The 16,185-nt window shown below is 51.0% G+C and overlaps 1 protein-coding gene across 1 annotated transcript in view; it reads right to left on the reverse strand.

Moving 5' to 3' along the window:
- Positions 1-16,185, reverse strand: part of LOC112242080 (janus kinase and microtubule-interacting protein 3-like) — a 64,902-nt gene that overhangs the window by 27,629 nt on the left and 21,088 nt on the right. The window contains exon 4 of the mRNA XM_042314534.1: positions 2,968-3,186. Coding sequence (XP_042170468.1) covers positions 2,968-3,186 — 219 coding nt within the window. The remainder of the gene's footprint in view (positions 1-2,967; positions 3,187-16,185) is intronic.

The following is a 16,185-nucleotide window of genomic DNA, read 5'->3' on the forward strand; positions in this document are numbered from 1 at the left end:
TGGAGGAATAGACAGTAAAGGAAGGAGGAATAGACAGTAAAGGGACGTTAGAGGACTGGTGCTGGATGGAGGAATAGACAGTAAAGGAAGGTGAGAGGACTGGTGCTGGGTGGAGGAATAGACAGTAAAGGAAGGTGATAGGACTGGTGCTGGGTGGAGGAATAGACAGCAAAGGGACGTTAGAGGACTGGTGCTGGGTGGAGGAATAGACAGTAAAGGAAGGTGAGAGGACTGGTGCTGGATGGAGGAATAGACAGTAAAGGGACGTTAGAGGACTGGTGCTGGGTGGAGGAATAGACAGCAAAGGGACGTTAGAGGACTGGTGCTGGATGGAGGAATAGACAGTAAAGGGACGTTAGAGGACTGGTGCTGGGTGGAGGAATAGACAGCAAAGGGACGTTAGAGGACTGGTGCTGGGTGGAGGAATAGACAGCAAAGGGACGTTAGAGGACTGGTGCTGGATGGAGGAATAGACAGTAAAGGAAGGTGAGAGGACTGGTGCTGGATGGAGGAATAGACAGTAAAGGGACGTTAGAGGACTGGTGCTGGGTGGAGGAATAGACAGCAAAGGGACGTTAGAGGACTGGTGCTGGATGGAGGAATAGACAGTAATGGGACGTTAGAGGACTGGTGCTGGGTGGAGGAATAGACAGTAAAGGAAGGTGAGAGGACTGGTGCTGGATGGAGGAATAGACAGTAAAGGAAGGTGAGAGGACTGGTGCTGGGTGGAGGAATAGACAGTAAAGGAAGGTGATAGGACTGGTGCTGGGTGGAGGAATATACAGTAAAGGAAGGTGATAGGACTGGTGCTGGGTGGAGGAATAGACAGTAAAGGAAGGTGAGAGGACTGGTGCTGGGTGGAGGAATAGACAGTAAAGGGACGTTAGAGGACTGGTGCTGGGTGGAGGAATAGACAGTAAAGGAAGGTGAGAGGACTGGTGCTGGATGGAGGAATAGACAGTAAAGGGACGTTAGAGGACTGGTGCTGGGTGGAGGAATAGACAGTAAAGGAAGGTGAGTGGACTGGTGCTGGTGGAGGAATAGACAGTAAAGGAAGGTGAGTGGACTGGTGCTGGATGGAGGAATAGACAGTAAAGGAAGGTGAGAGGACTGGTGCTGGATGGAGGAATAGACAGTAAAGGAAGGTGAGTGGACTGGTGCTGGTGGAGGAATAGACAGTAAAGGAAGGTGAGTGGACTGGTGCTGGATGGAGGAATAGACAGTAAAGGGACGTTAGAGGACTGGTGCTGGGTGGAGGAATAGACAGCAAAGGGACGTTAGAGGACTGGTGCTGGATGGAGGAATAGACAGTAAAGGGACGTTAGAGGACTGGTGCTGGGTGGAGGAATAGACAGCAAAGGGACGTTAGAGGACTGGTGATGGATGGAGGAATAGACAGTAATGGGACGTTAGAGGACTGGTGCTGGGTGGAGGAATAGACAGTAATGGGACGTTAGAGGACTGGTGCTGGATGGAGGAATAGACAGTAATGGAAGGTGATAGGACTGGTGCTGGGTGGAGGAATATACAGTAAAGGAAGGTGATAGGACTGGTGCTGGGTGGAGGAATATACAGTAAAGGAAGGTGAGAGGACTGGTGCTGGGTGGAGGAATAGACAGTAAAGGGACGTTAGAGGACTGGTGCTGGATGGAGGAATAGACAGTAAAGGGACGTTAGAGGACTGGTGCTGGGTGGAGGAATAGACAGTAAAGGAAGGTGAGTGGACTGGTGCTGGTGGAGGAATAGACAGTAAAGGAAGGTGAGTGGACTGGTGCTGGATGGAGGAATAGACAGTAAAGGAAGGTGAGTGGACTGGTGCTGGTGGAGGAATAGACAGTAAAGGAAGGTGAGTGGACTGGTGCTGGATGGAGGAATAGACAGTAAAGGAAGGTGAGAGGACTGGTGCTGGATGGAGGAATAGACAGTAAAGGAAGGTGAGTGGACTGGTGCTGGTGGAGGAATAGACAGTAAAGGAAGGTGAGTGGACTGGTGCTGGATGGAGGAATAGACAGTAAAGGAAGGTGAGTGGACTGGTGCTGGATGGAGGAATAGACAGTAAAGGGACGTTAGAGGACTGGTGCTGGGTGGAGGAATAGACAGCAAAGGGACGTTAGAGGACTGGTGCTGGATGGAGGAATAGACAGTAAAGGGACGTTAGAGGACTGGTGCTGGGTGGAGGAATAGACAGCAAAGGGACGTTAGAGGACTGGTGCTGGATGGAGGAATAGACAGTAATGGGACGTTAGAGGACTGGTGCTGGGTGGAGGAATAGACAGTAATGGGACGTTAGAGGACTGGTGCTGGATGGAGGAATAGACAGTAATGGAAGGTGATAGGACTGGTGCTGGGTGGAGGAATATACAGTAAAGGAAGGTGATAGGACTGGTGCTGGGTGGAGGAATATACAGCAAAGGGACGTTAGAGGACTGGTGCTGGGTGGAGGAATAGACAGCAAAGGGACGTTAGAGGACTGGTGCTGGGTGGAGGAATAGACAGTAAAGGAAGGTGAGAGGACTGGTGCTGGATGGAGGAATAGACAGCAAAGGGACGTTAGAGGACTGGTGCTGGGTGGAGGAATAGACAGTAGAGGAAGGTGAGAGGACTGGTGCTGGGTGGAGGAATAGACAGCAAAGGGACGTTAGAGGACTGGTGCTGGGTGGAGGAATAGACAGTAAAGGAAGGTGATAGGACTGGTGCTGGGTGCAGTAATAGAGAAAATCTAGGCTCAGCCAGGGCAGATCTCTAGACTCCATTTAAGCGTCTAGAAACAGATAAAGAAGGTGAAGCACAAAGAAAGCAAAATAAACACGTTAGCTAGATTTAAAGTTGCAGAGGCAACAAAGGGCCTTGCGTTTGTGGAGGTAGGTCTATAGATAGCCTGCATGAGCAGCAGTGAGAGGCTAGATGGAGGGGTAGCCTGCATTATGCAGTAGTGAGAGGCGAGATGGAGGGAGAGAGATTGCTTACGAGGCTCTCTGAGGTGTCTCCTGCACCACTGGGGTAAGGAGCGTCTCGTTTGGGGCTGTGGAGGTGTCCTCCTGCCCCAGCCTCCCTGCTTCTGATCTGGGCTAGCTGCTCATCCACAGCCTCCTTCTGCAGCTGGAGCCTCTGAGTGTGTCCAGCCTGAACACCCAGTTCCTTCCCCAGCACACAGCATGCTCTGTCTTTTAACTTAATCTCATCCATCTACAGAGCAGAGCAGAACAGAGGAGAGGAGAACAGAACATTGGAGAACAGATGAGAGGAGAGGAGAACAGAGGAGAACAGATGAGAGGAGAGGAGAACACAGGAGTGGAGAACAAAGGAAAGGAGAACAGAAGAGATGAGAGGACGGGGGAACAGAGGAGAGCAGAGCAAAGGAGAACAGAGCAGAAAAGAGGAGAACAGAACAAAACAGAGGAGAACAGAGGAGAACAGAACAGAGGAGAACAGAACAGAGGAGAACAGAAGAACAGAACAGAGGAGAACAGAACAGAGGAGAACAGAACAGAGGAGAACAGAACAGAGGAGAACAGAACAACAGAACAGAGGAGAACAGAACAGAGGAGAACAGAGGAGAACAGAACAGAGGAGAACAGAACAGAACAGAGCAGAGGAGAGGAGACAGAACAGAGGAGAACAGAACAGAGGAGAACAGAACAGAGGAGAACAGAACAGAACAGAGCAGAGGAGAGGAGAACAGAACAGAGGAGAACAGAACAGAGGAGAACAGAGGAGAACAGAACAGAGGAGAACAGAACAGAGGAGAACAGAACAGAGGAGAACAGAACAGAGCAGAGGAGAGAACAGAACAGAGGAGAACAGAACAGAGGTTAATAACAGAACAGAGGAGAACAGAACAGAGGAGAACAGAACAGAGGAGAACAGAACAGAACAGACAGGAGAACAGAACAGAGGAGAACAGAACAGAGGAGAACAGAACAGAGGAGAACAGAGGAGAACAGAACAGAACAGAGAAGAGAGAACAGAGGAGAACAGAACAGAGAGGAGAACAGAGGAGAACAGAACAGAACAGAGGAGAACAGAACAGGAAAACAGAACAGAGGAGAACAGAACAGAACAGAGGAGAGGAGAGGAGAACAGAGGAGAACAGAACAGACAAGAGGAGAACAGAACAGAGGTTAATAACAGAACAGAGGAGAACAGAACAGAGGAGAACAGAACAGAGGAGAACAGAACAGAGGAGAACAGAACAGAACAGAGGAGAACAGAACAGAGGTTAATAACAGAACAGAGGAGAACAGAACAGAGGAGAACAGAACAGAACAGAGGAGAACAGAACAGAGGAGAACAGAACAGAACAGAACAGAGGAGAACAGAACAGAGGAGAACAGAGGAGAACAGAACAGAGGAGAACAGAACAGAGGAGAACAGAACAGAGGAGAGGAGAGGAGAACAGAACAGAGGAGAACAGAACAGAACAGAGGAGAACAGAACAGAACAGAGGAGAACAGAACAGAACAGAGGAGAACAGAGGAGAGGAGAACAGAACAGAGGAGAACAGAACAGAGGAGAACAGAACAGAACAGAGGAGAGGAGAACAGAACAGAGGAGAACAGAGGAGAGTAGAACAGAACAGAGGAGAACAGAGGAGAACAGAACAGAGGAGAGCAGAACAGAACAGAACAGAACAGAACAGAACAGAGGAGAGTAGAACAGAACAGAGGAGAACAGAACAGAACAGAACAGAACAGAGGAGAGTAGAACAGAACAGAGGAGAACAGAGGAGAGTAGAACAGAACAGAGGAGAACAGAGGAGAACAGAACAGAGCAGAACAGAGGAGAGGAGAACAGAACAGAGGAAAACAGAACAGAGGAGAGGAGAACAGAACAGAGGAGAACAGAACAGAACAGAGGAGAACAGAACAGAGGAGAGTAGAACAGAACAGAGGAGAACAGAACAGAGGAGAACAGTCGAGCATGAGTGTGCATGCATATAAGTCACACACACACACACACACACACACAGAGCCACATCATGCACACACACAGTAGGCTACTGTTCTGTTCAGCTGTCACCATGAAAAAAGGACCAGCCACAAGCCCCGCCCTGTTTGATTGGCCATTCAGAGAACAGGAGTTCCTTGGTGCATCCTGTAGCTACTAAACATTAGAAACACAACACGATCCCCCCACAGATCTACTGTGTCTTTCCTGTAATCAACACTCCATTTTACAGAACACACGCGTGTTGCCTGGCAGCATCAACAGTTTAGGGTCCCATTCAACGAGATCACAACAAACCAATCTCAGTGAGATGACATGAAATAGTCCTGGTAATGTCCTGGGAAAAGCACACATGACCCAGCTCTAACGGATCTCTGCAATTCTGCATGCTTCTATTCACAACATTCCCAACCCAGCTAGCATTTAGCTACATCACAAATCAACCTGTCAGGAAGCCAACAGAGAAACTCACTAAATAAAAGGAAATATAGGTAATATAAACTAGGGGAAAGCTGTACATGAGAATGTTGTTCTGTTATAAACTAGGGGAAAGCTGTACATGAGACTGGTGTTCTGTTATAAACTAGGGGAAAGCTGTACATTAGACTGGTGTTCTGTTATAAACTAGTGGAAACCTGTACATGAGACTGTTGTTCTGTTATAAACTAGGGGTTGTTAGGTTGTTAGGTTGTTAGAGGTTGTTAGACTGTTGTTAGGTTGTGTCTACATTAACTCATTACACAGCATCTAATCTGTCATTTCCAGTGTTCTGTCTGTAGATGTCACTGACAGTAACCTGAACCAGACATTTGAACCTTCCTCACTTACCGGTCTTCTACTAAAATAACATTACAGTTGTCATCACTGTGACAGAGACACTGTGTCAGACAGACAGTAGAACAACACTAGACTGTGACAGAGACACTGTGTCAGACGGACAGTAGAACACTAGACTGTGACAGAGACACTGTGTCAGACAGACAGTAGAACACTAGACTGTGACAGAGACACTGTGTCAGACAGACAGACAGTGGAACAACACTAGACTGTGACAGAGCCGCTGTATCAGGAGCAGACAGACAGTGGAACAACACTAGACTGTGACAGAGCCGCTGTATCAGGAGCAGACGGACAGTAGAACAACACTAGACTGTGACAGAGACACTGTGTCAGACAGACAGTAGAACAACACTAGACTGTGACAGAGCCACTGTATCAGGAGCAGACAGACAGTAGAACAACACTAGACTGTGACAGAGCCACTGTATCAGGAGCAGACGGACAGTAGAACAACACTAGACTGTGACAGAGCCACTGTATCAGGAGCAGACGGACAGTAGAACAACACTAGACTGTGACAGAGACACTGTATCAGGAGCAGACGGACAGTAGAACAACACTAGACTGTGACAGAGCCACTGTATCAGGAGCAGACGGACAGTAGAACAACACTAGACTGTGACAGAGCCACTGTATCAGGAGCAGACGGACAGTAGAACAACACTAGACTGTGACAGAGACACTGTATCAGGAGCAGACGGACAGTAGAACAACACTAGACTGTGACAGAGCCACTGTATCAGGAGCAGACGGACAGTGGAACAACACTAGACTGACCAGGCCATGGTGAGTTAGATCAGTCAGGAAGCTACGCTGGGGTATCTGTGACAACAGGTATAATTCATACAAACACTTGCTGTCCCAAATGACACTGTATTCTCCCTATGTAGTGCATTACTTTTGGCCAGGGAATAAGTTACCATGGCAATTTGGAGCCAGCCAGCGGCATCACCACTGAAATATAGTGAGAATGGCCCAGAGGTATTATTCAAGTGTTTTAACTATTCTTCTCAGTCACCCAGTCACCCAGTCACCCAGTCTCCCAGTCACCCAGCCACCCAGTCACCCAGCCACCCAGTCACCCAGCCACCCAGCCACCTAGCTACCCAGTCACCCAGTCACCCAGCCACCCAGCCACCCAGTCACCCAGTCACCCAGTCACCCAGCCACCCAGTCACCCAGCCACCCAGTCACCTAGCTACCCAGCCACCCAGTCACCCAGCCACCCAGTCACCCAGCCACCCAGCCACCCAATCAACCAGCCACCCAGCCACCCAGCCACCCAGTCACCCAGCCACCCAGTCACCCAGCCACCCAGCCACCTAGCTACCCAGCCACCCAGTCACCCAGTCACCCAGCCACCTAGCTACCCAGCCACCCAGTCACCTAGCTACCCAGCCACCCAGTCACCTAGCTACCCAGCCACCCAGTCACCCAGCCACCCAGTCACCCAGCCACCCAGCTACCTAGCCACCCAGTCACCCAGTCACCCAGCCACCCAGCCACCTACCTACCCAGCCACCCAGCCACCCAGTCACCCAGTCACCCAGTCACCTAGCTACCCAGTCACCTAGCTACCCAGCCACCCAGTCACCCAGCCACCCAGTCACCCAGCCACCTAGCTACCCAGCCACCCAGTCACCCAGCCACCCAGTCACCCAGCCATCCAGTCACCTAGCCACCCAGCCACCCAGTCACCCATTCACCCAGTCACCCAGCTACCCAGTCACCAAGCCACCCAGTCACCCAGTCACCCAGCCACCCAGTCACCCAGTCACCCAGCCACCCAGTCACCGAGCCACCCAGCCACCCAGTCACCTAGCTACCCAGCCACCCAGCCACCCAGTCACCCAGTCACCCAGTCACCTAGCTACCCAGCCACCCAGTCACCCAGCCACCCAGTCACCCAGCCACCTAGCTACCCAGCCACCCAGTCACCCAGCCACCCAGTCACCCAGCCACCCAGTCACCCAGCCACCCAGTCACCCAGTCACCGAGCCACCCAGCCACCCAGTCACCTAGCTACCCAGCCACCCAGTCACCCAGCCACCCAGTCACCCAGCCACCCAGCCACCTAGCCACCCAGTCACCCAGTCACCCAGCCACCCAGCCACCTAGCTACCCAGCCACCCAGCCACCCAGTCACCCAGTCACCCAGTCACCTAGCTACCCAGCCACCCAGTCACCCAGCCACCCAGTCACCCAGCCACCCAGCTACCCAGCCACCCAGTCACCCAGTCACCCAGCCACCCAGTCACCTAGCCACCCAGCCACCCAGTCACCCATTCACCCAGTCACCCAGCTACCCAGTCACCCAGCCACCCAGTCACCCAGTCACCCAGCCACCCAGTCACCCAGTCACCCAGCCACCCAGTCACCCAGCCACCCAGTCACCCAGTCACCGAGCCACCCAGCCACCCAGTCACCCAGTCACCCAGCCACCCAGCCACCCAGTCACCCAGTCACCCAGCCACCGAGCCACCGAGCCACCCAGTCACCAAGCAACCCAGCCAGCCCATAATAAACAGCTCTGTGGGCTTTAGGTGTGAAAACCCCATGAATCATCATCACAGCGATGATGATGCCAGTGATGTGCCCTGGAGATGGCGTTTCCATGGTGATCAGCAGGCAGGCCTAGATGAGGGGGCTAACGTTACTCACTAGATGAATGGAGACAGGTGCTGTGGCATGGATCAATGACTCTGAGTCCACAATGGCATTCTATTCCCTATATTCTGCTTTACTCTTGACCAGGGACCATGTGATTCTGGTAAAAAGTAGTGCACTTAATAGGGAATAGGGTGCCATTTGGGATGCAGGACATTTCTACAACATAATTCTGCACTTGCCCCTTTGACCTCTCAGCCTGGGTTAGCTGTATAACTCACTGTCCACTGTCTCAGCCTGGGTTAGCTGTAAAACCCACTGTCCACTGTCTCAGCCTGGGTTAGCTGTAAAACCCACTGTCCACTGTCTCAGCCTGGGTTAGCTGTAAAACCCACTGTCCACTGTCTCAGCCTGGGTTAGCTGTAAAACCCACTGTCCACTGTCTCAGGCTGGGTTAGCTGTAAAACCCACTGTCTCAGCCTGGGTTAGCTGTAAAACCCACTGTCTCAGCCTGGGTTAGCTGTAAAACCCACTGTCCACTGTCTCAGCCTGGGTTAGCTGTAAAACCCACTGTCTCAGCCTGGGTTAGCTGTAAAACCCACTGTCCACTGTCTCAGCCTGGGTTAGCTGTAAAACCCACTGTCCACTGTCTCAGCCTGGGTTAGCTGTAAAACCCACTGTCTCAGCCTGGGTTAGCTGTAAAACCCACTGTCCACTGTCTCAGCCTGGGTTAGCTGTAAAACCCACTGTCTGAGCCTGGGTTAGCTGTAAAACCCACTGTCTCAGCCTGGGTTAGCTGTAAAACCCACTGTCCACTGTCTCAGCCTGGGTTAGCTGTAAAACCCACTGTCTCAGCCTGGGTTAGCTGTAATACCCACTTTCCACTGTCTCAGCCTGGGTTAGCTGTAAAACCCACTTTCCACTGTCTCAGCCTGGGTTAGCTGTAAAACCCACTGTCTCAGCCTGGGTTAGCTGTAAAACCCACTGTATCAGCCTGGGTTAGCTGTAAAACCCACTGTCTCAGCCTGGGTTAGCTGTAAAACCCACTGTCCACTGTCTCAGCCTGGGTTAGCTGTAAAACCCACTGTCCACTGTCTCAGCCTGGGTTAGCTGTAAAACCCACTGTCCACTGTCTCAGCCTGGGTTAGCTGTAAAACCCACTGTCCACTGTCTCAGCCTGGGTTAGCTGTAAAACCCACTGTCCACTGTCTCAGCCTGGGTTAGCTGTAAAACCCACTGTCCACTGTCTCAGCCTGGGTTAGCTGTAAAACCCACTGTCTCAGCCTGGGTTAGCTGTAAAACCCACTGTCCACTGTCTCAGCCTGGGTTAGCTGTAAAACCCACTGTCCACTGTCTCAGCCTGGGTTAGCTGTAAAACATACTGTCCACTGTCTCAGCCTGGGTTAGCTGTAAAACCCACTGTCCACTGTCTCAGCCTGGGTTAGCTGTAAAACCCACTGTCTCAGCCTGGGTTAGCTGTAAAACCCACTGTCCACTGTCTCAGCCTGGGTTAGCTGTAAAACCCACTGTCTCAGCCTGGGTTAGCTGTAAAACCCACTGTCCACTGTCTCAGCCTGGGTTAGCTGTAAAACCCACTGTCCACTGTCTCAGCCTGGGTTAGCTGTAAAACCCACTGTCCACTGTCTCAGGCTGGGTTAGGTGTAAAACCCACTGTCTCAGCCTGGGTTAGCTGTAAAACCCACTGTCTCAGCCTGGGTTAGCTGTAAAACCCACTGTCCACTGTCTCAGCCTGGGTTAGCTGTAAAACCCACTGTCTCAGCCTGGGTTAGCTGTAAAACCCACTGTCCACTGTCTCAGCCTGGGTTAGCTGTAAAACCCACTGTCTCAGCCTGGGTTAGCTGTAAAACCCACTGTCCACTGTCTCAGCCTGGGTTAGCTGTAAAACCCACTGTCCACTGTCTCAGCCCGGGTTAGCTGTAAAACCCACTGTCCACTGTCTCAGCCTGGGTTAGCTGTAAAACCCACTGTCCACTGTCTCAGCCTGGGTTAGCTATAAAACCCACTGTCCACTGTCTCAGCCTGGGTTAGCTGTAAAACCCACTGTCCACTGTCTCAGCCTGGGTTAGCTATAAAACCCACTGTCCACTGTCTCAGCCTGGGTTAGCTGTAAAACCCACTGTCCACTGTCTCAGCCTGGGTTAGCTATAAAACCCACTGTCCACTGTCTCAGCCTGGGTTAGCTGTAAAACCCACTGTCCACTGTCTCAGCCTGGGTTAGCTGTAAAACCCACTGTCCACTGTCTCAGCCTGGGTTAGCTATACAACCCACTGTCCACTGTCTCAGCCTGGGTTAGCTATAAAACCCACTGTCCACTGTCTCAGCCTGGGTTAGCTGTAAAACCCACTGTCCACTGTCTCAGCCTGGGTTAGCTATAAAACCCACTTTCCACTGTCTCAGCCTGGGTTAGCTGTAAAACCCACTTTCCACTGTCTCAGCCTGGGTTAGCTGTAAAACCCACTGTCCACTGTCTCAGCCTGGGTTAGCTGTAAAACCCACTGTCCACTGTCTCAGCCTGGGTTAGCTGTAAAACCCACTGTCCACTGTCTCAGCCTGGGTTAGCTGTAAAACCCACTGTCCACTGTCTCAGCCTGGGTTAGCTATAAAACCCACTGTCCACTGTCTCAGCCTGGGTTAGCTGTAAAACCCACTGTCCACTGTCTCAGCCTGGGTTAGCTATAAAACCCACTGTCCACTGTCTCAGCCTGGGTTAGCTGTAAAACCCACTGTCCACTGTCTCAGCCTGGGTTAGCTATAAAACCCACTGTCCACTGTCTCAGCCTGGGTTAGCTGTAAAACCCACTGTCCACTGTCTCAGCCTGGGTTAGCTGTAAAACCCACTGTCCACTGTCTCAGCCTGGGTTAGCTATACAACCCACTGTCCACTGTCTCAGCCTGGGTTAGCTATAAAACCCACTGTCCACTGTCTCAGCCTGGGTTAGCTGTAAAACCCACTGTCCACTGTCTCAGCCTGGGTTAGCTATAAAACCCACTTTCCACTGTCTCAGCCTGGGTTAGCTGTAAAACCCACTTTCCACTGTCTCAGCCTGGGTTAGCTGTAAAACCCACTGTCCACTGTCTCAGCCTGGGTTAGCTGTAAAACCCACTGTCCACTGTCTCAGCCTGGGTTAGCTGTAAAACCCACTGTCTCAGCCTGGGTTAGCTGTAAAACCCACTGTCCACTGTCTCAGCCTGGGTTAGCTATAAAACCCACTGTCCACTGTCTCAGCCTGGGTTAGCTGTAAAACCCACTGTCTCAGCCTGGGTTAGCTGTAAAACCCACTGTCCACTGTCTCAGCCTGGGTTAGCTGTAAAAATTATGTAAAATATATCACTTGCCACTTTAAACAATGCTACCTAATATAATGTTTACATACCCTACATTATTAATCTCATATGTATATGTATATACTGTACTTTAATACCATCTACTGTATCTTGCCTATGCCGCTCTGTACCATCACTTATTCATATATCTTTATGTACACATTCTTTATCCCCTTACACTTGTGTCTATAAGGTACTAGTTTTGGAATTGTTAGCTAGATTACTTGTTGGTTATTGCTGTATTGTCGGAACTAGAAGCTCAAGCATTTCGCTACACTCGCATTAACATCTGCTAACCATGTGTATGTGACAAATACAATTTGATTTGATTTGATTTGAACCATTGGTAAGCCACAGACACACAGACACTGCTAACCATTGGTTGGCCACAGACACACAGACACTGCTAACCATTGGTTGGCCACAGACACACAGACACACAGACACTGCTAACCATTGGTTGGCCACAGACACACAGACACAGAGAGCACTGAGAGAATTTTTCAAAGCATGGCGCTTCAGATCTCAAGATGTAATCTTTAGAATAGTCCAAAAGCCCTGCTGATGCTCAGAAATCCCAGCAACCACTGAAGCATGCCACACAGAAGCACAGCATCCATTTAGCCTAGCAGTGCAGTGAAATATGATTTTGGGAGTCTGGATGAGTCTCCCAGCTGGCTTCACTCACTGTGTTCTGTGAAAACTAGATTTACTGCACCTACCCATCTGCTGTCAGAGTCGTGTGTAATAGGTGGCAGGGAAGTCAGGCGCAGGAGAGTCAAACGGAGTGTAAAATGGAGTGTTTTAATAAAGTCCACGTAACATGCTCCATAACACTAATAAGAATAGAATATAAACAAACATGGGTACGAGGACCCGTCGCGCACCTATACAATAAACACAAAACTGACAATAAACAATCTCTGACAAAGACATGAGGGGAAACAGAGGGTTAAATACACAACAGGTAATGAATGGGATTGAAAACAGGTGTGTGGGAAGAAGACAAGACAAAACCAATGGAAAATGAAAAATGGATCACTGATGGCTAGAAGACCGGTGACGTCGACCGCCGAGCAGCGCCCGAACAAGGAGAGGCAACGACTTCGGCAAACGTCGTGACATCTGCGGACACTCAAGAAAGGTGTTTAGAGATGCTCTTAGACCACTCTCCTCTCCCCCCTTTTCTCTACTTCATCTTCTCTCCTCTTCTCCCTCTACTCTCCTCTCCTCTCCCCCCTTTTCTCGACTTCATCTTCTCCTCTCCTCTTCTCCCTCTACTCTCCCTCCTCTCCCTCTCCTCTCCTCTCCTCTCCTCTCCCCTCCTCTCCTCTCCCTCTCCTCCTCTCCTCTCCTCTCCCCTCCTCTCCTCTCCTCTCCTCTCCTCCTCTCCCCTCCTCTCCTCTCCCCCTCCTCTCCTCTCCTCTATCTCCCCTCCTCTCCCTCTCCCCTCCTCTCCCCTCCTCTCCCTCTCCTCTCCTCTCCCTCTCTCCTCTCCTCTCCTCTCCTCTCCTCTCCTCTCCTCTCCTCCTCTCCTCTCCTCTCCTCTCCTCTCCTCTCCTCTCCCCTCCCCTCCTCTCCTCTCCTCTCCTCTCCTCTCCCTCCCTCTCCTCTCCCTCTCCTCTCCTCTCCTCTCCTCTCCTCTCCTCTCTCTCCTCTCCTCTCCTCTCCTCTCCTCTCCTCTCCTCTCCTCTCCCACCTTTTCTCTATTTCCTCTTCTCTTCTCTCCTCTCCTCTCCTCTCCCACCTTTTCTCTATTTCCTCTCCTCTCCTCTCCTCTCCTCTCCTCTCCTCTCCTCTCCTCTCCTCTCCTCTCCTCTCCTCTCCTCTCCTCTCCTCTCCTCTCCTCTCCTCTCCTCTCCCCTCCCCTCCCTCTCCTCTCCTCCTCTCTCCTCTCCTCTCCTCTCCTCTCCTCTCCCCTTTTTCCTCTCCTCTCCTCTCCTCTCCCCTCCTCTCCTCTCCTCTCCCTCTCCTCTCCTCTCCTCTCCTCTCCTCTCCTCTCCTCTCCTCTCCTCTCCCCTCCTCTCCTCTCCTCTCCCTCTCCTCTCCCCTCCTCTCCTCTCCTCTCCTCTCCTCTCCTCTCCTCTCCCCTCCTCTCCTCTCCCACCTTTTCTCTATTTCCTCTCCTCTCCTCTCCTCTCCTCTCCTCTCCTCTCCTCTCCTCTCCTCTCCTCTCCTCTCCTCTCCTCTCCTCTCCTCTCCTCTCCTCTCCTCTCTCCCACCTTTTCTCTATTTCCTCTCCTCTCCCCTTTTAATCTTCTTCCTCTCCTCTCCTCTCCTCTCCTCTCCTCTCCTCTCCTCTCCCTCTCCTCTCCTCTCCTCTCCTCTCCTCTCCTCTCCTCTCCTCTCCTCTCCTCTCCTCTCCTCTCCTCTCCCCCTTTTAATCTTCCTCCTCTCCTCTCCTCTCCTCTCCTCTCCTCTCCTCTCCTCTCTCTCTCCTCTCCTCTCCCCTCCTCTCCCCCTTCTCTCCTCTCCTCTCCTCTCCTCTCCTCTCCTCTCCTCTCCTCTCCTCTCCTCTCCTCTCCTCTCCCCCCTTTTAATCTTCTTCCTCTCCTCTCCTCTCCTCTCCTCTCCCCTCTCCTCTCCTCTCCTCTCCTCTCCTCTCCTCTCCTCTCCTCTCCTCTCCTCTCCTCTCCTCTCCTCTCCTCTCCTCTCCTCTCCTCTCCTCTCCTCTCCTCTCCTCTCCCCCTTTTAATCTTCTTCCTCTTCTCTCCTCTCCTCTCCTCTCCTCTTCTCTCCTCTATCTCCTCTCCTCTCCTCTCCCACCTTTTCTCTATTTCCTCTCCTCTCCTCTCCTCTCCTCTCCTCTCCTCTCCTCTCCTCTCCTCTCCTCTCCTCTCCTCTCCTCTCCTCTCCTCTCCTCTCCTCTCCCCCTTTTTTCTACTTCCTCTTCAACCTCTCCTCTCCTCTCTTCTCCTCTCCTCTCCTCCTTCCTATTCTCATTCTCCTTCTCCCCTCTCTCTCTTCTCTTCTCTGTACCTTAGTGCCTGTCTGCCTGGTATTAACCCTCTGGCATTAGGTAGTTCCAGATCAAGTATAGTCATGATTCTATCTAAACAATGCAGCTGTGTATGTCTCGTCTCCTCCTTCAGACACAACACAGTGTACAGGGAACAGGGTTCAGTTTACCTTCCTCTCTCTCCACTTACAGAGAACCAGACAGTCATTCCCAGAAGCAGATGCTTCCCTCCTCACATATTGGTGTAAACATGGCTCATGTTTCTTCTACCAGTCATCCTTCCAACTCCATGATGTGAAGTGAACAAGTGTACACTTCGGGAGACAGGACAGATGATTGGAAAGCAGGGTGTGAAAAATGATTGGTTTAGTGTCCTCTCTACTTCCAGACAGCCCGTATCATTCCCAGATAGCCAGTTGCTATGTTCCACACATATACAGTACATCTCTATCACCGTATCTATGACTAAGAACCATTCGGAGGGTGTCGTCCCATCATGGTGTGTGTGTGTGTGTGTGTCTGTGTGTGTGTGTGCATGCGTGCGTTTGAGTGTGTGATAGACAGAAGGAAGTCAGTCAGGCAGGGAAAGAGACAGACAGACAGACAGACAGACAGACAGACAGACAGACAGACAGACAGACAGACAGACAGACAGACAGACAGACAGACAGACAGACAGACAGACAGACAGACAGACAGACAGACAGACAGACAGACAGACAGACAGACAGACAGACAGACAGACAGACAGACAGACAGACAGACAGACAGACAGACAGACAGACAGTCCGGTAGGCATACAGGCAGGGAAAGAGACAGACAGACAGACAGACAGACAGACAGACAGACAGACAGACAGACAGACAGACAGACAGACAGACAGACAGACAGACAGGCAAACAGACAGACAGACAGACAGACAGACAGACAGACAGACAGACAGACAGACAGACAGACAGACAGACAGACAGACAGACAGACAGACAGGAAGGCTTCCTATTCTAGTCAAGTGCCCAATGAGAACACCATGCCAAAATCCATGTTGTCCTGGCTGACATTTTAAAAGCATTTTTAATTGACATGATTGAGCCATAAATCAATCATCCTTGGAAAAAAAACTAAAATCCAGATGTGAAAACCAATCGGTTGTGCTTGACATTTGGCAACATGCAGGCTAACGTTCTTCAATATCGCTGAGCTACAGTTATGTTTGGGGATACATCGTGCTTGTATTTTAAGCAAGAGAGATTTCCTGTAAAAGGTGTTATGAAATGGTTAGGAGTTCCGTACCTAGCGACCTCATCACGCTGTACCAATAATTAGGGTAACGCATACCCTCCTGTGTCTTATTTCTTCATTACATAACAAGACGTCATTGGAAAGGATAAGGTATTCATTCTGAAGGTACAGGCAGGTCCCTAACGGCCCACTGAGAGGGTTAGTGGGTCGGTTGCTGCCACCGCCAGAGCCCCTAACCACTGTCCCA

This window comes from Oncorhynchus tshawytscha, unplaced genomic scaffold (assembly GCF_018296145.1).
Source record: "Oncorhynchus tshawytscha isolate Ot180627B unplaced genomic scaffold, Otsh_v2.0 Un_contig_76_pilon_pilon, whole genome shotgun sequence".
Taxonomy (NCBI): domain Eukaryota; kingdom Metazoa; phylum Chordata; class Actinopteri; order Salmoniformes; family Salmonidae; genus Oncorhynchus; species Oncorhynchus tshawytscha.